This window comes from Numida meleagris, chromosome 1, assembly GCF_002078875.1.
Source record: "Numida meleagris isolate 19003 breed g44 Domestic line chromosome 1, NumMel1.0, whole genome shotgun sequence".
NCBI classification, from domain to species: Eukaryota; Metazoa; Chordata; class Aves; order Galliformes; family Numididae; genus Numida; species Numida meleagris.
The window spans coordinates 82,644,455-82,667,132 of NC_034409.1; the positions used below are offsets into that span (position 1 = coordinate 82,644,455).

General features: G+C 38.2%; 2 protein-coding genes across 3 annotated transcripts in view; one reads left to right on the forward strand and one right to left on the reverse strand.

Moving 5' to 3' along the window:
* Positions 1-22,678, reverse strand: part of CMSS1 (cms1 ribosomal small subunit homolog (yeast)) — a 230,312-nt gene that overhangs the window by 111,684 nt on the left and 95,950 nt on the right. Inside the window, exon 1 of one of the 2 annotated variants that reach the window (XM_021399911.1) lies at positions 1,854-2,004. The exons of the other annotated variant lie outside the window; for it this stretch is intronic. Within the exon in view, the coding sequence (XP_021255586.1) occupies positions 1,854-1,917 (64 nt within the window). The 5' untranslated portion in view covers positions 1,918-2,004. Of the gene's footprint in view, positions 1-1,853; positions 2,005-22,678 lie in introns of those variants that run through there. 2 annotated transcript variants of the gene reach the window in all.
* LOC110400247 (filamin A-interacting protein 1-like) overlaps positions 1-22,678 on the forward strand; it is an 86,896-nt gene that overhangs the window by 36,836 nt on the left and 27,382 nt on the right. Inside the window, exon 2 of the mRNA XM_021399961.1 lies at positions 15,737-15,823. The gene's annotated coding sequence lies outside the window, so the exon portion shown is untranslated. The remainder of the gene's footprint in view (positions 1-15,736; positions 15,824-22,678) is intronic.

Genomic DNA, 22,678 nt, shown 5'->3' on the forward strand with positions numbered 1-22,678 from the left:
ATTGGGGTATACAAAAAGTATATAGGAAGAGATGTGTCTATTATTTCAGTGTTATTCTGTCCAAATAATTCTCTTCTATATAATGTCACCCATGTGCAGACATGGAAAAGGCACAATTCACTACTTACATAGATTTTAGATAAGTCGCTCCAAAAGATTTTAAAATAATCAAGCAACATTAAATATCACATGCACGGCATAGCAATGTTTTTAAAGACATGGCAAATGCAACTTCCTCAGCCATAGCCACTGTGAGCAGCAGGGAACACATCTTTCTGATCCCTATTTGAATTCCTTGTTACAATTAAATGCTTGTAAATTACAAATGAGCTTTTAAATTTAACACTGCTTATGTGGATGGAAATATTATGACTGACCTCTGTTAAATCTGAGCATTTGAAGCCACAGTCATTTGAATTCCCCTATGTTCTCAGTGTGCAGCAACAGATTTCTCAGAAAAAAAAATCCCCTTAACAACTATTTGGACATACTTCTGAAAGCAACAGTGAAAATTAAAAAAGCAGCGTTCCCAAAGCATCTATTTTTGCAACGTGTGCTTTTAAAGCACAATTCTTATGGAATGAAATACTTCAGTTCTCTTGTGTAAACTTGCACAGATTGTTTGCTATTGATCCTTTGAGTCATATTTTGGCAGTAAACTGGTATCTTTCTAGAAAATGTAAGTACTACAGACCAAGTGATGTAATCTACATCTACATTTAACTCATTTTTACTTTTTTTTTTTTCTAAAGAGTAAAACTCTGGAAAGGATAGTAAAATCAAAGGCAGAAGAAGCAAAACAAAACAAAAATAAAAAAAAACCCCAAACAATATTTGCAGTTAAATTTATGTTTTAAAATATATAATCCGGACACTTCAATTTAATTCCCAGATTATGAGCCTTGTAATCATGAAAACCTTCAGAAGAAATGGGTTGTTTGTCTGTAGGAATATGGGTCTTTTAAGTCACAGGACAGAATTCAGATAAAAGAAAGTAATGTTGCTGCCAGCACACAAGACACAGGCATAAAGACTTCTTTCCTTTTCAACCAAAGCAAAAACTCTTCTCATATTAGTGAGACCTATGGTTTCTTCAGACCTGATTCTTCTCTGCTCCCTGCCCCCAAACTACTATATTTAAAAGAAAAAAAATATTAAAAAAAAGAGGGAGGGAAAGATGAGTGTGAAGAAGATCGCATGCAGCAAGACCATCATATGACCTGGGCTTGCTTCATGTGTGAGGTATGCATACATGAACCGTACGCTGATGCAAAATTCCTCCTCTACGTTTTTATTGCCCAAAGGAAGTGCTACAGTGCTAGGGTTTCTGGTCCTTTGAGTAGTACATATCACTGCATGACATTTTCAACAGAAGTAGGAATAGCCTATGGAGGAGTGCAGCTGACAGACTAATGCAGCGCTCTTGATTGGTAAAGATTTGTTTGGCCTCTAAGACTCAAATGTGATAAATCTTTAACCAACAAAAGAAACTGTCAGGAAAGAAAAGACTGGGCAAGTCAGAGAGAGAGAGCACACGAGCAAGGGTACAACAGTGCATGCAGGAGATGGAATACATGCATTTTGCTCTTTCCTCCCATAAACTAATAACCACTACTTAAGGGCCTGATTCTCTTCAAAGCCTGGTTACTCTTAGAAGAACATGGTCAAGCCAATGGATAGAGAACACCTGGCAGGATCATACCTTTTATCTCATACATCAATTTTTTCTTACTTCACTGAAGCAGAGACTCACTGATGCCAGCTTTTTTTATACTTTTTCCTTACTCCTCCTCCCTCATGCCATCTGCATCACTGCCTCTCTACTCCCCTGTGCTTCTCACATTGCTTCTCACCTCTTCCTCCTCGCCAGCTGGGAACCAGTGGTGTGGGAGCAGTTAGGCTGAGGATGAACACCATCCATGCATTCCCGGGAAGCTACAGGCTCTGCTTCTTGGCATAAAGCATCTCATACTCCAGAGTTTACTTGAGAACATCACTTACTGCCTTTCAGATGGAACGGCAATGAGAAAGCATATTTAAGCCTTGAGAAAATTAAAATTCATGCAACTTCCACTGACTTTATTAACCCACATAAAATCTGTTTCAATAATAAGCAAGAGATTTTGGCCTTGTGTAATAGGAAGGATCAGACTAGATGACTGTGGAGGGCCCTTCTCACTTCAAACTGTGACAATACAGATGCCAGTGAATTTTAAAGATTAGGAGGTCTTATTTCCCAGTATGAATTACACTATTTCTTGTTTTAATTTTGGTCTTCCAAAAACACACAAAACCCAAAGGAATTTATGCACACAGCAGCCCAGAGTCTGTCTTTAGATACTGTCCAAATGACACAAAGTTTTGACTGAGGAGATAGCAGTACCTCTGTTTCCATTAATTCTCTATTAAGAACCACAGGATTCAAAATGTTGATTTCCAGCATTACCTCATGCCTGGGCCTCTCACTGATTAATTAAAACTGTATACGTAAAGGAAAAAGAACAAAAAAGCAGAACTGAAATAAAATGAACCAACAGTGTCCCTGATGAAAGAAATGGATTGCTGTTCTCAACTCGTTTCCATAGGTTGATTGTGAATTGTAGCCAGACAAGATCTCCTTTTTCAAGCTTCCAGTAACTGGCAAACATGTCTAATGCACAGGAAGTCATATTTATAGTTCCATTACTCTCCACAATATGCCAATTCTCTTGTAATCAGAAGTTGTCTCTAGGCCTGTTAAATGAAAGATCTTTTTAACAGGATGCTTCTAAATCTACACTTAGTAGTGGCTGTGGAGAGAAAAACCCAGTGCAGTACAGACCCTGCAGCATTACTAGATAGTAAAGACATACCAGACTTGTGTTTTAAAAAACAGCTCTGGAATTGTGGTATTGCAATTCCTGTTAATTACTCCATTGAACTGTGATTTAACTTACAGTATGTGTTTAACTTAGCTACTTGATATGTTTCTTTTGCTATCCAGCTTTAAACTCTTTTGGAGTAAAATAGGTAAAGAAATTACTTCTACATAAGCTCAGGTAGAAACCTAGGCAGGGCCTTTGAGCATGCAGATGTTCAACAAAAAAATCTGAAGCTCTGCTTTGCTAAAGAAAAACCTATTTCAAACTTGTTAAAAGTACAGCAGGAGATAGTCAGCAACTTGCTCGTGTGCTTGTACTGTCACTATTAAGTAAAAACCCAAATACCCATTCGAAGTTTTAAAACTCTCTTCCAGCAACCATATCTGCATACTTAAAAGCACTCAGCCAGAGATTATATTTTCTTTTTTTCCCCCCCACTTTAATACAGAGAAAAATAATACCATTACAGAAGGAAGACAGAAAAAATAGATTAATACTTTACCAGAGGAGAATTTCTTTGAAAGCAAAGATCACTACAAAAGTTGCTCTTACCTAGAGATGAAAGAAAAAAAAAAGAGAGAGAGAGAAAAGTAAGATTAATAATCATCAGTTGGAACACTGCACCTTCACAACACAAAGAATTCCAGAACAATATTTTACAGACATCATGACAGCCGTGGAACAAATCTAAAGAAAACAAGCTACACCAGAACAGGAAATTGCAATTTCTTTGAAACAATAATTAACCTTAAGAAGGAAACCACTACTAATATAAACAAACAAGTAATAAAGGAAACTGTTTTACCACGGGGAAACCTGTCTTAAAGCACTGGGACAAGGGAATAGAAAATGAGTTTGCCTGAAGAGATGAGTTTCTGAAGAAAATGTGAGCAATTCTGCAGTAAGTATCATGCAGACAAAAGCATCAAATTTCAATTTTCAAATTTTTAAAGAGGAGGCAGTACCACCTACAGAAATTCAATAGGCTTTAAATAGAGAACTTACATCTAAAGTGAATAAAATCTCATTGGGAGGAATCTGAAGGATCATTGGCCTTCACTAACACATTGAATTGCTTTTATAATCATAGCTATTGATGCCCAATACTTGTCATTTCAAATAACTACAGCTAAACTAATTGCCTTGGTGACTATTTTATCATCTCAAAAAATGTGAATCAGAAATGAGAAAATATGAAAAATCAGAAACTTGAATTTTTTTCCTATCAGAACAAGGCAATTCCAATGTTTTCTCATGAGAAACACGCATACAGAATTGAAGGGAGGTCTTGCTTTTAGAGGTTATATCGTTATTTACTACACCGGAACTGCTCCTTAAACCTCAAGTATTAATTTTGCTCTCTTTTCTTGTCTATGGTTCTTAAACAGTTGCAAGTGAGCAGTAACTCTCCTGTATTTACTGATATTCCAGTGGGAGAAAAGTTCATAGGGGTATAAGAAAAGCTGTAACTAAAATAAACACTAAAAATGGAACCATTTTTTATTTCAGATGTTATTAAGTCAACTTTGTGCAAATAACAGTGTTTCAGATATTGTCCTTATTTGTTCTTGTTTATCACACTGGTTCTTTTTGTGGTTTCTAGTATTTCGCAACAATAACATAAACAGAAAAGCTAGCAACACAACAAAAGTTTAGCAAAGGCAATCAAAATTTGATTTTAAAACAACAACAAACAAACAAAACCAAAACAAGGCACAATACAGCAATCAGCTCTGTGGGCTGATTGGAACCAGCATGGTTTGGCTTCCTGAGAACTTGCATCTAAACTCTAAAAGTCTTCAGTATGCTTGCAAGCTCATGCTGTAGATTTCTGCTCAATGGAGCACTAAGATGTCTCTTTTGTGACTGGAAAGCCACTGCCATGGAACTCACTGACACTTAAGAACATCAAAATCTCTCGTTCTCAACTGGTCCAGAAGTTAGTAAGAATTACTGGCATACAGACAGATAAAAGCCTTTCTTCCCAAGAAGAACAAGCTAATTGAGAGAACTAACAGATCTGTTACAGAATTCTTTTATTCAGTTTTTACAAAGTGGTATTTGACTAAGAAAAAGCACTTCCTTGCTCTCTGGACCATCTTAATATTATTAGCAATGTTTAGATTTGTGACTTCATGTTATCTTTCACACATGTTTACAAGGATTACCAACAGAGAAACATCTTTATAAGACGCTAAAATAGATCTACAGTCAGCAAATCCCAATACTTACCGACAAGGAGATTTTGGTGAAGAAGGAAATGGAAAACATTTGTTACAGAGTTATGAAACACAAATACACCCTCCTCTGCTGCATCACCATCACAAAGTGAGTTTTTCCTCTCTCTCCTAAAGGGATTTGGGAAATGGAAATTTCCAAAGCAAGACAAATGGCAGAAAATAACATGTACAAACTTAGAATGTCACAGAGTTACATGCAGGAAGCCTAATAAGAGATTACCTTTGGAAACACCTTCTAAATGGAAAAAATGGCAGCAGCAGTTACCATGAAAGAAAAGGGAAAGTCAGGCCTATCAAAAAAATAACAAAATTCCCCCAACTCCCAGGAGGAAAATTAGAGAAAAAAATGAAAGATGTTACAGTCAGAAAGATTGCTGATGGTTAAACGATGTGATTTTCTCACACCGTTAAACCAAAGAGCAACAACACATTTGGAAACCCTTTGCATCATCCTGCAGCTGCCTACCTCTTACTTGATGAGGGATAACCAAGAAGGCTCCAATGGCCAGCAGCAACCTGCAAAGCGGCATTTTAAGGTACAGGAAGACTGCATGCCTGAAACAAAGGCAGAGGTAGAGGCCTGCCAGATGCAGAGTCTCAAACAAATTTCAAGAAATCCGAAGGGAGAGACCATACCTGAACCCTCTGCAAAAGCAAGAGTGAACCAAAGGAAAGCCTCACGGCATGAATCTCTGCACTACTCTTCCACTGAGTCATCAGCATGAGCCATCTTTCCGTGGCATGTGAGGCCTACTCGCCATACCCACTGACCATCATGCCTATCTCCTCAGATTATCATTTTCTTCAATTCCACTTGCCTTATTCCTCATTTCTTTATAATTCAGAGGTGCCCCATATCATTTTTGGGTGTTGTAATGAAAGATTTCTCAAATAATGAATGGATACCAAGAAAGCATTCCGTAAGCAGACTGAAAGAAGCACTTTTGTTCATTATCCCTCAAAGACAAGGCGCAAACATCCAGTTTAATAAGCTTTCTGTAGATATCCCATGGTTCTGATACAACTCATAGAATCATCTAGGTTGGAAAAGATCTTTAAGATGATCAAGTACAATCACCAACCTGACCTACTGAGTTCCACTAAACCATGCCCCTTAACGCCATGTCTACACGTCTCCTAAACACCTGCGGGGATGAGTACTCTACCACTTCCCTGAGCAGCCCCTTCCAATGCTTGTGCCAAAGACCCTTTTGCATCAGAAAGCAACAGCAAGAAAGGCAGTCAGAAGAAAAATGAAATACTAAATCTTTGCTGTTTTGGTGACTTCATAGGGCCTTTTCTGAATATGGAGGACTCTAATGCTGGCCTCTTTATACATGTCAATCTCTGGCAAAGTAGAAGATAAAAACTACCAAGATGCCAAAAAGACAACACAAAGCATTTGGAGAAAGCACACAGAAATAAACCTGAGGTAATTTGGAAAAATACCCTATGATGGTGACAAGCACTGTCATTGGGCAAGCTGCCTGATTATTGATTACAAAAGCCAAACAAAGAAAAGCATATGCAAAAGGCACATCAATCCTCACATAAATATAGATTTAGGTAATCCAATAAATAAGACAATGAACTATAGTTCTGGTCTTTCAACTGACTTATTTTGGCTTGGAATGCTTGTTATTAGATTACCTGAGACAGGCCCCTGTTGTTCACATCTGCTTCCTGCTTTTTGGGCCCTTCCGCAACCAGGACTTCCACTGACCTGGGGCTGGACCTAGCCCAGCAGCCAGACAAAGATCCCTTCCCACAGCTGGGCTGCTGCTTCGAGCAGCAAGAAGCTTGACATTAACTGCAGGACAGGCAACGTCCTGCCTCATAAACCAGTGAGACAAGTGAGGGCTAAGGGCTTACGTAAGCTGTTTAAGGATAGTTTCTTCTCCCTTCTCACCCTCACCTTCTACTTCATTCAGCACATTTCAGTTTTGAAAAACAAACTTCCAAACCTCATTTGGTTCCTTTTCTTGTTGAAAGAGCGAAAGAAGAGGAGTTAAGATGAAAAGCTACAAATCCATTCTACAGCCAGGGCACAGACTGTTCAGCAAGAAGAAAACAAAACCCAGAAATACCATGTCACTGCTCAGGCTGAAAGATAGATTCTAGTTACGCAGCTTACACAATGGCACGTGTCAAACAACATGCTTGATTTTTTCTTCAACACTGACTCACTGAACTAAATCTGCGCTACTCTGACATGTAAACAGTTCCTTTAGAATCAGCAAAACAAAGTGCAGACGGCTTCAAGCTGGACATAAACTTTTGCCATCCTCATTTGGGCATCTATACAATTATAATCATTAACTCCATTAGCGTATACTACAGTGTACACAAAGTTTGGAGCATGTTTCATTAAAGAACTGAGGTGTTTTTTTTTTTAACTTTTATTTGTGATATGTTAACATTCAATATTTATTCATCTGGTGCACTTTCTGCAACCAGCAGATTACTGGATGAGGTTGTTTTCCTTTAAAATACATTTGCAAAATGTATCAGTAAGCACATATAAAATTTTATGTCAGGCATCCTTACAGCCTTTCTTAGGAGTAGTTAAGGGCTATGCTTTATAGAAATAACTTTTTTGGCTAGTTGTTTGCTTTGACCATTCTTCATCCCCCAAATGAATGTTATTTCCAAGAAATGTCACTTATCTAAGTATCAAGGTTGTTCACATTCTACGCAAATGTTACGTTCTCAGGCTTTCAATTTTGAAAATATCAAAAAGCAAGGGAGATGATGATGATGCTGTACTTGTAAAAACATTCTGTATTAAGAGGCTGAGTCTCATGGCATTTTAGGTTTCCCACAAGACATTTTTCTGTCTATCATTTCAGAACTTTTTCCCACACATCATGTTCCTGATATAGACTTTGGCAGGTTGAAAGGTATGCGCTGGCTGGAAAAGGATGTTTTCAGCATACCCTTCTACTGTTAAACATTAAACACTTTTTGCACAAGATAATTTAGACTGAGCGGTGCATACACAGAAAAGCTGATAGTTTTAGTTGAGAAAGCTAAAGTCCTGAAGAATGTCAAAGACTTCATGATAGTTTTACAGAGAATAAACAGTAATCTTAAAAAATAATCAGCATTTCTTGCAAATAGTCTTCATGCCAATCCCTTAAGAGAGGCCTGAGAGCACAACAGCACAGTTTCCAGGAAATATAGTGGAAGACTAATGCAGACACTCTTTGAGGAACTTGTAACTGAAGAAGACATACACAGAGTAGAACAAATACTGAATTTTATATAGAGAAGTGTGATTCCTCCAGTTGTTTAGGCCACAAAAAGGGAATTTTAAAGCCTTTAAAGTGTATCAGAGAATGTGCTCATCTTATTCTTCATCAGTAAGATCAGTTGAGTTTCCCTTCTACTCTGTTAAGGAATCAATGACTAGAACAAATGCAAGCAGAACAGTTGTGTCTGCAGTTAGAGGAAGCTTCCAAGGCTGGAGGTTGCAGCACAAACTTGCCATTTGTATTTTGCAAGTTCATATATATACATATGCACAGGAATGCACAGGACGCTTTATTGACAGCAACTGAATTGTGGTCAAAGCTTATTAATGGCATAACACTATCATTGCTAAACGCGAAAAAAGACTCAGTGTTGATAAAATCAGAATTCATATAAGGACATAGAAAGTTTCCAAAGCTCCTTGGACCACAGATATTTGTGGTTCTTTTCATTTAGCATTATGCTTAGCTATCTTTAAAAGGGCATTTAATGTTTCATAAACCTAGAGTTTTAAACAAAAGTGCTTCTAATCAGATCTGGCAGGAAGGGGAGAAATACATACATAGAATGAGGTAAGTGTGATCTTGCCCAGCTGAAGAACAGGGAATGGCAGGGCTTCAGGCCATGACTCACACAGACACTAAACAGTAGAGAGCTAGAGATAATTCTCAGGTAAACTTTGCCTGAGCCACTACGTCATCCTTCTCTACCCTTCCTGCATTAATCATGTCATTAGCAACCTGATGCAAGCCGAGAAGAATGTCTGATTTACAGGGAGCAGAGCAACGCTAACAGAACAAATGCATTGGCAGGTCAAAAAAGGAAAGACCAGCCCAAATTTCATTTTAGCTCTAACCACACCCTAGAAGAACAAGAAAATTAGGAAAAAAGAAAAACCCAAAACGAAAAAGTTATCTTCTCACAGCAAGATTGCATACTTGGTTAAAAGTTCCTGATGAACCAGTTATTGAAAAGTACAAATACAAAGGACATGCAAGAGCACACAGATAGAGAACCAGCCTGAACATGCATCCAAACAAGACAAAGACAAAGAAAAAAAAGCTTTCTTTTGAAGTTTCCACTGCAGTTACATAATTTTCACATTAGCCTAAGTGTTTTTAAACATCCTTTATAGCACACAGTTGTGAATCAATTTACAGTAAGTACATACAAAGTGTGCTGCTAGACAAGATTTATGTTCCAGTAAGTTATTTTGGGTACTCCACTAAAACAAGAAGTATGAGGAAACACTATGTCAAGAAAAAAGGAAAAGTTTCAGAATCTTTTTTTTAAATAATCACTCCCTCTGGATTGATAGTAGCCGCTTTAAGAAGCGCTGCAATTGTTTAAAATACTGTATGTGGTTATTCAAATTTATTATCTCAAAAAGGTAATGGCCATTTTAAGAAACTGCACATTACTGTCATTCGCTCTGGAACAAATAAAAAGCGCTATAGGTTACATTAAAAACAGAATCAAATTTTCCATAGGTTTCTTGAGAGCATCCACAGCAAGCATGTTTACTGAAGTCTCTCTAACCAAATGGAAACCTCAATGCTTACAAGGTTTTGTTCAGGTTCTCATGATTTCATCTACTTCTAAATCTTCCTAGAGTAGGCTGCCTATTTTCTCACCATTTCCTTCCCAGAGAACACTCCCTTCTCTTTCACTTTCCTCTCATTTTATCTCATGTCAAACTTGTGAATTGCTAAATTGATTTTAGCTTTATGACTTCAAACCACAGACCATGCAGGTCTACTTTTCATCACAAAGCAAAGTTCTAGAAATAGAAAAGCAGAGTCAGGAAATAAACTACTTTCTCTCCTACTTTTCTCCTTAGTCTTTGAGTCACTTCTGTGGGTGCATTGGAGCTACTGGTACCTACATGCCTCAGCTCATTTTAAAATAGATAACCATTTTGTTCTTCCTGATTATTCATGGCATCTCTTTCTCAATATTAAAAGTAATACAAAAAATACTACTAATTTTATTGCTAAAATATTAAGACAATACATCAAAATATTAGTGAAATATGAGATAATATCAAAGAAAATACAACATCCTAACAATTTGGAAAGCCTCTCTGTTGAGCCATGACCATAGGACTCAATCTCCCTTAAAATTGAAATCAAGATGTTCTGAATGTTATGTACATTCTTAATGTACATAAATGGACATATCCCTTTCCAAGCTGCTAGCTTTCAAGTCAACATTAAGTTGAGACAAACACGCAACTGTTTTGTTCCTGATAGCTGTTCAGTGCCATATGAAGAAAAATGCCAGTAATCTTAAATCTGAAATAGGCAGTGGTCTGTTTTATAACTATTCCCTTTCCCAGCAGTTTTTGAAGAGCAGTTTAAGACTATGCAGGCAACAAACAGGGAAAAATCTCTTAGAAGAGTCCCTGCATAGATAAACAGGGTGTGCCAGAAATTGTAGGTTGCTGAGCGTCATGTTTGTGCCTCATTCAGCAAAGGTGTTAAGGACAGTTTCACAAGATGGGGTTTGAGCAGGGGCGTGTGCGACTGCTTCATTCTTTCTTAATTTTAGACCTACTGAAATGAATGAAAAGATTAAGGGAGACAATGCCAACAGCTTAATGCATATTCTGTAGAATATGCACTATATATACATTATAGTCTATATGAGCACTCTGGGGAAACCTGCCCTCTGATAAACCACAATTCTGATTTTCAGGTGCCCTGCAGAATATAAACCAGGATCACAATTTGTTAAGCCTAATCTAATGGTGCCTTTTAAAACAAACCCATTTAGATGCATCTAGCAAACAGCCCCCTTCCCACCCTACATCCAAAGCCTTATCTTCAGTAACAACAAAAAAGTCCTTTCCTAATGAAGGCTTCAGTGATATCTTCCAAACCTGCCAATAATTTGCATTACATACTACACCTAAGAATTTTAAACTGACCTTTGTCCCCTTCGAGGAAGTCATTAGTCTGCTCCAAATGACCCATACACTGTGCAGAAAACCAGAGCTCCCAGAAATTCTCTCAAATACATAATTTATCTGTCCCATGGGGTGAGGCTGTGTGTGCCTCTATGCACACTCAAGAGGGTGAAAAGAGCTTTCCACATTCCTGATTGTCTCACATGCAGTCCTTCCAGGCCTTTCCCTTCTCCATGGCACTGCTTCCTTCCACGATCACATCTCAGCATGGGGTCTCAAAATTTTACTCACATCTTAGAGGTAACGTTTGTTTGCTTGCATGATGTACTCTCATGGGCATTCACACACACTTTGCTAGCACAGGCTCTAGAAAGGCATGCAGGAGGAATGAGCACAACCCACTTAACGCTGGACACACACTGCTGCCCAGCTTCTGGCATGGAAGCACACATTATGAATTCTTTCCCAAAAAGAGCAGGCAGCAAAGCTTACTTGTTGGGTTTCAAGCCCCATGCAAATGCATGGTGTCTTCTGGTGGTGGGAATTAATTCTGATACCTTCTGCCAACTTAAAAAATCTATCCCTAATGAGGAAAAAGAAAAAGAAGCAAAACAGACAATGGCTATAGAGACTCCAGAGGAATGTAATGGCTATAACAAAAGGCAATAGCGGCATTGTGACAAGGGTTTATTAATCAGTCAAAAAACATGCCTGAAATGACTCATCCACAGAACTGAATCCCAGCAGAATTGCCTTAAATTTCCTTCAGAAATTACAGGCTTTCATGCAGTTTACATTCCAGATCTCTTGGAATAGACCATTAAAGGGAAGAATCCATCTGCTCTTCTAGATCAGAAAGGTGTGCCATCAAAGCAGGGCAGTGTCACTGCCCCTGATAGCAGAACAGGCTCAGAAGCACCAGGCTGTACCTTCTGAACGAAGGAGGTGAGACAGCGCAGAGCACAAACAATGCCAGATCTTAGCCAAACTATTACTGGTCCAATTCAGATGGTCTTCCTAGTGATTGTAAAACTACATTAAAAAAATGCAGGTCAATGGGAGCTTGTACAACAACTACCATTATGAAAAGGGCACACAGACTATAAATGTGCAAAGATGTGACAACACTGGAATGACTTTGGTATTTGATTGCATTCATTTAAGGGAAGGTGTGTCTAAACATCTTTAATACAGCCTTGTTCCTTTAAAACATCACCTTACTTTTGCTACTACAAGGAAGCAGGACTTTCACAGACCCTATATACTTTAGTAATTCAGCTTTTTACTAATGTATATGTAGCCGATATTCCAAGTATGCTAGTGACACCATCGTGTTGAGATTTTGATATTTTGAGCATTTCCACATTCACATGTAATTTTACACACTAAATTGATGCTCCCAACCCATCCATGCCAAGCCTTCTCTCAATTACTTGCCTTCATTATCTCACTAACAACAAAGGTTAAAACACGAATTGAATAAAAATCTTAATCCCCTAGTTTCAATGATTAAAAAAAAAAACAACACCAAAGTTCTGCTATTTTCAGTGACAAATACACAGATTTTTCACGTAGAGCAGTAAGATGTTGTTTTCCTATATGTTCCATGCACACCATGGGGCCTCTGAGGGGTACAGTGACAACAGTTAGGTTTTCATTCCTCTCAGATGACAAAGTCAGGTGTCAAGTATTCTATACATTTGATAAGGAGAGAAATGCCTACAGTAATGCTTCAGGTGGATGCCTAAAGACGAAGGAGAAAGAGTAGAATACCCTGACATTAAAAAGGACAGTGTCAGACCTGGTGGGAATTATGAACTGAAGAGAAAAACTCACTACATCTTGGAAACATTTGGGACAGGGAACAAACCTCTCTGCAGTTGCCAGAAAACACCACAAAGCCAAAAAATAAACTTATTGCAAGCCATTACTCAATAAGTCACTTAAAATTTTTAGGAGCTATTTGATTTTTTGAATTAATAATCAAATTCTATGAAAATCATAGAATCATAGAATTCCTCAGGTTGGAAAAGACCTTCAAGATCATCAAGTCCAACTGCAACCTAACCATACTACCCTAACTCTAACAACCCACCACTAAATCATGTTCCTGAGCACCACATCTAAATGGTTTTTAAACACATTCAGGGATGGTGACTCAATCACCTCTCTGGGGAGCCTGTTCCAGTGCTTAACAACCCTTTCTGTAGAGAAGTTTTTCCTGATATCCAACCTAAACCTCCCCTGGTGCAACTTGAGGCCATTTCCCCTCGTCCTGTCACCTGTCACCAGTGAGAAGAGATCAGCCCCGCTCTCGCTGCAATCACTTTTCAGGTATTCGAAGAGAACAAGTGTCAAGTGGCATTATATTATCATATTATTACCTAAGTATCTGTGAAAGCTATGCAAACAAGTTTCCTTTCTTCCTTCTTAACAAGTACAGTGATTCACATATAGTACTGTCTTACACTGCTTGCTCTGGCTAAAGACAAAAATGTACCATAAGGTATCTAATGGCACTATACTGACAAGTAGAAAGATTTTTTACTTCTTCAAAGCATACGCAAGGAATTTCTTTATATACATACTGTTGTTGGTCAAAACTAATCCAGCATACTTTGAAGAGAAACTAATCAACCGAAAAAAACTCCATGTCATGGAGATAGGCTGATGAACTGATAGCCTTTCCCATACCCTATATCGCTGGAAGGCTTTGCTAGGTGCATATTTATACAACCCTTCATAGAAGCTTTCCTAGTAGCGTTATTTTAACCAGCAGTTCACAAAACAGGGATCTGTGTTGGCTTTTTTTTTTTTTCCTCTCTCTCTCTCCTGTAATTTCTCTGGTAACCATTCAGCAATTCCAAAAACGTTTCTCAAAAAGCTAGCCCTTGTTGACTTTAGAACCTAAAATTCTGTAGTTCAGAAGTTAATGAGCTTAAATCATAATAACAGAATCATGGAATCATAGAATGGTTTGAGTTGGAAGGGACCTTTATGATCACCTAGTTCCAACCCCCTGCTGTAGGCAGGGACACCTCCCTCTAGACCAGGTTGCTCAAAGCCCCCTCCAGCCTGGCCTTCAATGCTTCCAGGGAGGGGGCATTCACAACCTCTCTGGGGAACCTGTTCCAGTGTCTCACCACTCTCACAGTAAAGAATTTCTTCCTAATATCCAGTCCAAATCTATTCTCTTCCAGTTTAAAGCCATTTCCCCTCGTCCTGTCACTACATGCCCTATAAAAAGTCCTCCCCTTATGCCATCACGGATGTAAAATCTAGCATCTGTAATATTACAAAGGAAAATGCATAATATTTAAGTAAGAATATGGGACATTTATAATTTTAAAAATTCCAAAATGCTTCTATTATTAAGAACTATTATTACAACTGTTATGGTACTTGTTACCTTATATGGTACTTGTTATCTAACAGCTAATAGAAAAGTGATTAAATGGCATATTATCTGGAAAATAATATAAAGATAGTACTGTAGATTACCTGACATTGACACAGGAGAGGAGACAGTTCATCATATCAGAAAAGCAGAGAAAAATGAACACAGCCTGGTAGAATTTTAGAAATCTGAGAGTTCAAGAAAGAGTTATACAGAACTCATGAGCTAATGCAGATTAACTGGTGCCTTCTCCCTCTACTCTGTCATTATCCATCAGATGGTTTAATACTAGAAATACATTATGTGGCTCTCACTCTTGGCAAGAACTTCCAGAAACAGTGAATAAATATAAAACATTATCCCCTTTGAAACAACTCTTGTGCTTACATTATGCAAGTTGTTACCAGTCAATAACAAAAATTGGCTTCCTGTGTCCAAGCAATCCCACTTTCCTTCCTTTTCTCTTCTGATACGTCTTTGGATCATCATCTGTAAATGCAGATTACATTCATTCTACTCCTCAGCATACGACAGAATCAAGTTCAATTTCACTGAGGTCTTTGCAGGGGCCTGCCTTCAATTCATCTTGTGCTTTAACTGAGTTACATGGTCACATCCCCATGAAAAAGACAGTTACTAGCATAAATTCAACATTAACACTATGGTATTCTTTCCACTCCTGTATCTGCCTGGCAATGGGATATACTTTTCAAAAGGTGCCTTCTAGAGCAGTGACCTAACTCCATGAACCACTGAACTCCCAAATGTGTAGAACTTATGTAGACAATTTGTTCACAGTAAAGGAATATTTTTGAAACTAAAGAAGAATACAGAAGAAAGTAAAGAAGGAACAAATCTTTAAATGAACCAAAGTCAGAGATTAAATAGCAGTGTTTTATTTTAGTATTATTACAGGCATGTGCACGCCATCAAAGCAGTTAATCAGAGGAGCATATTATGAGTGTGTAACTTTGGCAGTATACATGCTGGATCTAGTCTATTTAGTGATGTTTGATAAAAGCAATATTGACTTACGCTTGTTAAAAAAAATTATATTGACTTCTACATTTCATTACAGATTCATATTACAAAAGAGACAATTCTGGACACGACAAAGGAAATTTAGGGAAATATCCCTACCTATCAAGAGAAGAGATCTGAACAGGTAGGATGTTTTTTTATTTTTTTATTTTTTGCATGTTTTAAAGTCAGTGCAACTGAGGGTTAAAAAAAGTAAGCTAATTTCTCATGTGAGTTTTTAGATAAGATAAAAGTAATGGGAATCTGGACACACAGGGTACTTTTCACAGGTAATTTTGTAGACTACTAGTAAAAAAAAAAATTACAGATTTTCAAAAACAAATCACTTCTAGTTTCTTGGCAAAAGCTTCGAAGACTTTCTCACATCTCCTACACATACTTAGCATTATTCTATCTATCCAGTTATTTTAAATGCAAAGCAATACAATGTATATTGAGAAGAAAAAAAAAAGAGGATTTTGTTCTGCTTACTAGAGGAGAACTCACTTTAGGTGAATTAAAGGTTTGTTAGATATCAGCCACTGAATCTAAGCTAAAAGTAAAAATAGATTATAACTGGCTTTCTGTTTCTCCTGTCCCACTTTCTCAAGCAAAAGCTCCATTCAAAATACTTAATAGAACAACTAAAAAGTATCCAAATCCTCCTAATGTTTAAAAAAGTAAGCTTGCATAGACAGCGATCTCATTACATTAAAAACATAGGGTGGTTAACTTGTCTGTTTTTGCCATTTGCACACCAGAACAACAAGCAATGTTATTTTGGACAGAAATAATGTTTCTGAAAACACATTCTCTTTGAATTAATATGGATCTTAAAGTAAGTGGCCCTTTGAGAGAGCACATTTCTGATGTCTTTGCATGAAACATAGCTTCCTGAAACACTTCCTGTCCTGCCTTGCACCTGTTTTTGGATATTATCACTGTTGTTTGACAAGAATGAGGTAAGCTAGAGTTGTAGGGATATTTTACAGCATTACTTTGAAACTCCGTAGTCCTTAACGCATTCACTACCTCACCAAAACAGACTTCACAGTCTTACAGGAACACCACGGTAACGATGACTTTTCAGGGTGCATGAGATGCCTTCCATCGAGCAATCTCCAAGTGCTTAATTGAGGGAAATAAAATACTGAGCTTTTCAGGTGAGCAAAAATGGGAAAGAACATGAACAGGCCTCATATAAAACGGAGAAGTGATACCACCTTTGTAGTGGCCAGGCCCAAACCCAACTGGGGAGGCAAGATGGCATCATTTACACAGATGACAGACAGACGTACTGAAAACAGGAGAGGGAGGCAGACAGGTTTAAAGTAGCAAGGTTTATCAGCATTGTCCCACCGAGACCCACTTGGCTGGCTCTCAGCAAATAAAATTGTACAGCTGCTCAAGACGACCAATAAAGCTGAACTAAACCTGGTTTAGTGGGAAAACATACTTCGAATTTGCACAGAGCTTAGCCATAATGTGCCACCACAAACTTCCATCCCGAACACCATCACAAAGCTTCCTGACATTTTAAAATGAGCTGTCTCAGGTCAGGAGGGCCATTGTGAAGTGGTGGTCCCATAATCACTAGCATGAGCTTAGTACACTAAGCTATGAATGAATCTGTCAGTAGCAAAAAGATTGACATGTATCAAACATGTCCATATTTCCATTAAATAAGCCAGAATTAGTGCTCAGGTTATACTGGCTGTGGTAGGACAAAGTTACTATGATGCCAACTGATGATATCTGGAATACAAGTTTTACTTGTGTAAAAGTTAGCATGTTAAAAAAGTTAGCAGGGTAAATTCATTCCACCTTACTGAGCTGAACTGCATGGCCACTGTTCCCATTTCAGAAGTTTTAACATAGAATCATAGAATCATTAATGTTGGAAAATACCTCCAAGATCATCTAGTCCAATCAATCCACCCCCACCATGTCCATTAAACCATGTCCCTCAGTGCCACATTTACAGAGCTCTTGAATACGTCCAGGGACTCTACTACCTCCCTGAGCAGCCCATTCCAATACCTCACCACTTTCTGAGAAGAAATTTTTCCTAATATCCAACCTGAACCTTCCCTGGGGCAACTTACGGCCATTACTTCTTGTCCTATGATTACACAAAGCTTGCTGCAGCAGCAAACCACAGTCTGGGAAAGTTCCTTTGTTGCTTTTTGATGAAATGTGGTGCTCAAACTAGTAAGAGGGATTGGATGTAGAGGGGAACAGAAGGGCTCTGTGCTGCACCCAAATCTCTCCACATTGGGCACCAGAAGAGGCTGAAGAAGAGCAGCACCGGGGATTGTGAAGGGTGCTTTAATAAGCCTCAGTTGATGAGACTGATAAGAAACAAATAGCATGATCATGCTGCGCCAATGTTTTGGTAATGTGATTTCCACATCTCCTTACTTCCCTTTATCACAATGCCTTCACATGAGTCATGCACATCCTCTCAATTTTTGTAAAGCAGACCTAGTATACAACTTATGTCAAGGGTACTGTGATGCATTTGTGATTTATATCATGATTTGGTTACAATATCAGGACTGGCAGAGTTCATACAGAGAGGCGTTCCTCCTTAGGCTGCGTACAAAACCTTCACAAGGTTTTGGCAGCAAGCAACTCAGCCCATCTGTTATCGTACTGCAACACTTCAGGGTACAGACCAGATCTAACAAAGCATTTACAAACTCACCTTGGAAAAAAAAAAAAAAAAAGTAGAAGAAAGGAAAAAAAAGTCTTTCCCCAAACTGATCTTGTCTTGCAAAAGCACTTAGTATGCCTTTGGCTGCTTCTGTCCCCACCTGGGCTAGGGCGTATACAGACGCAGTGCATGTGCGTGCAGGTCTGCAGGGCAGCCCTCTCTGCTGCTTTCCAAACAGTGGCTTTTCAAAAAAGCAGCTGCCACGGTGCACCTTATTGTACATAGCAAGCTAAAGGCTGATACGAGAAGTGAGCCAACACAGAAGAAATTAACTCAATTGTGCCTCCAGGAAAAACAAACAAAATACAATAACAAATGCCAATGTTAGAGATTTCCAAATTTCACTGGGCTCAAGAATCAATGACAGCCTAACGCTGTGTGAAGTTGTGCTGCAATAAACATTACCCTGCTCTCAACTAAACAGACTGTTAAAGCCAACATGGCATCAACACTGCAGGTAGAAGAACTCTTATCAAAAAGGGGGGTTCCTTTATAAAATCCCATGATTCTGAGGTTACTACACAGTTATGGACAACTGACAGAAGTGGCCTGAAAGTCCAACTTAGTGTAACAGAAGTTAGATGAATCAAGTTTGGGTTTGTTTCTCCCATGCCAGGAACAAAATCATCAGGATGAATGCAGTGTACACTATACTTAATAAGCTACGGGGACACTGACAATTAGTGAGATGGCTAAGGCATGCTTCATTTAAGCTGATAATTATCATGTAGCACCACAGTAATAGGAGTGGTGTATTTTAATGTGTTGCTTTTTTTTTTTTTTCTTCTCACGTAGTTTCTAAAATAATTTAGTGCTGGGAAGAGATAGATGGATTTGAGTAAGGGAAAGCTGCTGATCCCAAAAAAAGATCTGTAAATCACTTAATTATTAAATACATTTTAAGTCAATGTTGTAATGTACAGGAAAAAAAATCTGTCGAAAACCAGGTAAGATTTGTGGAAATAAAAAAAAAAAAATGAAGAAGGAACCCTGTACTCAGCCATTTCTAGCATCTCACCTCCTTTGGCATTTCTGCCACAAGAAGGTATGTGAGTTAAGGCAACTGAGCTAGGAACCAGGAAAAAATATTTCTAGCAAAATGGCCAAAATTGTCAATTTTCATAGACTTTCTCCCACTCCTCTCCTCTACAATGAGAGTGAAATGTTTTTGCAAATCAGATTATGAAGGAGTAAGACCCACAGGCAACCTGGAAGAGCCCACGAGTAACAGAACACAGATTGCACAAGATTCTAACAGCTCCTGTAAAGAATTTTTAAGTTGTCAGACATCGTTTTCTTGCCAAGACCTCTGAACAGGTATTAAAAATTCATTTAGGATGCAACTGTTTCAGAAATCTCAAAACAAAGGTCAAAATCTTCCTGCCTTTCTAGCTCCAGAAATCTAGAAACATTTCAGAATTACACATTCACTGGTAATTCTATCTGTGCTGTTTCAGCATAAGAGACCCCCCCCCGCAAAGCCCATGCCTTGTGGTTTCTATTAGCCTACATCCCTCTTTATAGGGCAAACAAGACTTACTAATTCTTAGGAATCAAGAAAATATGTAACCTCCCAAAGCCAAAAATGAAAACATGTATGCTGTTATTTACATTTGTTTTTCAGTTGCCTAAATCCCCCTTTTTTTCCATAGCTATACTGATTAGAGGATACGTGTGTATATATATATACATGTATATAATAGAGGAGACTAATTCAATGATAGCAGACCAGAAACATTTGAGGTTTTGAAACCATTACAAAAACTACCATACTCCTGCAGGCTCCTCTATCAGTTCAAATCTATATTGTCTTATGTTCCATACACACTGTCCCCTACCTGTTGAGATACACACAACTCATTCTTCAAGGACAAATTCTGTCTGAAAAATGGGGAAAAATTGTCCAATCTTACAAGCAGCTTAAATGATGTCTTTTATCTTTGACCTATTGATGAATCAGAGACTTCATCTTAATATAGCTTAAAGTATCTGAAAAATTCTGCAGGCTATAATGGGCCTTTTCATGGGGCTATCACAGGGTTAGTGCAAAAGCACCTTAGCGGTAAAGAAAAGAGAGGAGGGTACAGGGATAGAGGAATGAAGGAAATGACTCTAGAAGATGTAGGAGACACCAGCTTTCTGCAGGGAATCAGGTCTGAGAAAAACAGAAGAGAATACCATAAAGACATCCTAGCAGCTACAGCTACTTCACTTAATCATGCAGGTTGGCTTAAAATGTTCACAGCACCCTTCTGCAGAAAGCATCCCAATGCCCACCTTAAAACACTTGTAATTTGAAGCATGTAAATGTTCACCGTTTCACTCTGTTAAACAAACCCAGAAAGAGCAGCAAGAGTGGAGCATGAATCATTTTGCCAAAGCTAACAGGAAGGCAACCCCTGACGGTCTGGGTGCAGGTTCTGTCACGGAAATCTAAGGACTGGGAAACATAAACGAGTCATCGAGGGAAAAACTTCACAAAGTCTTATGAGGACTGCAAAATAATTTCCGAAGTAATGCAGAGGAAGTCTCATCCCTTGTGATACTTAAAACTAGATGGAACAAAATAGTGGAAAGTAGCCCAAGGAAAAAGCCAGAACTGGCAAGTTGACAAGCTATATGGAATACATCTTTTCTTGCATCTCTGATTTCTATTAATATTTTTGTGGCTCTGGAGGCAGCAAGGTAGGAGCTTCAGTTCATACTCCTTAAACATAAACCAAAAGCCTCCCACAGTTCCACTTGGTAACACCAGCTTAACGTGCTCAAATACACACAGACTTCTGAGAATGAGTCAAGTCCCCACTCAAACATAAATTATGCCAAAAAAATGCCCAAGATTATTTCAACTAATAAACACTTGGTTAAAAAACATGCCAAATCAACTTGGTCTTTACATCAATTTAATTGCCTCTGACCACAACCATTGCCTAAGCTGTAGAGAGCTGCAAGAAATACCAAAAGATAAAGTCAATTGAAAACATTCTCACAGTGCTCTTCTGACTGTCATCACTCGTGTGGCTTCACAAAGACTCTTCAGCAATCAGGCTTATGCTGTGAAAAATCACTTTAGGGATGCTGGCTTCCTAACTACAAAAGACTAGAATCTGGGAGAATTACTGCACCAAAATGAAGCTCTTAAGCGGCAGGTCCAAGTATTACATCTTATCATGGTAGGGATTCAAAGACCTCTCAGAATATTGTCCTTTGATTCAGTACTGACACTGACATTCACATAAAAGACAGCTCTTCACGAGAAATACAATACTTCAAAATATGCACAGTGTTACCCGAAGTTTATACAGATGCTCTTCATTAACATATTTATTCTCTTTATAAAACTGTGACATTTGGATTTCAGATATTTCCAAATTCCATTCCAACTCCCCTGCAGTCTTCGTAGAATGAGTATGAAAAAGACAACCGAGGAAAAAAATAAAAACAAAAAATTCAACACAGGGACACAACCGAAGTGCGAAGTAACTTGTGATACATTGGATTCATTAAGGACTAGATCCCTAAATCGTCTTCTCCCAATGCCTGCTCTTTCCAAAATTTCCAGAATTCATGGGCCTGCACATGGCAGAGCTGTAGTAGTTAGCTCATGCCTAAAAGGCTTTTCCAGTATGAGTAGCAGTTTTAATAGACTGCTTGCACAAGTGATTAGAGAAAAATAAGGTAAATTTCTACTCAATAAATAAAAGTAACATGGGAAAAATACATTCTTAGTTAAAACATCAGCTGGAATAGCGTCACCAGCAGCAATCGTAGCAGATTAAAAAAAAAAAAAAACCTGATGTTCTGTCACACAAAAAGCTGCTTTTCCTGATTAGAACAGAGCTGCATTTGAAAGGCAAAGGTGGAACCTTTCCACCACAGCAAGCTTTCTTTCTGTGCAACAACTATGCTGATGCTAGCAGTGAACAAACCCTAAATTCACTCAAAACACTTTGGAGAGAGACAAAAGTTCTTAAAGACAACCCTGTTCAACTGAAAACACATGTACCCAAAAATCGTGTCTTGTCTCCATTTGTAACTCAAGTATTTCCTCTTCCAGAATGGTGACATGAGTTAAAATTTCACTCCCACAGTGAGATCTCTGGACGACTCATGGAAGGATGAATCACTATTCTTCATGGAAATAATGACTTGTGACAGCTGTAACTGATGATATATACAGTATCGCAAGGCAAAGTTAGCCTGACTCCCTGCTGTGAATAATTAGTGCATTGCAACAAAATGTATTTCCCTATCCAGTTTTAAAAGGTACTAGAGAACAAGTAG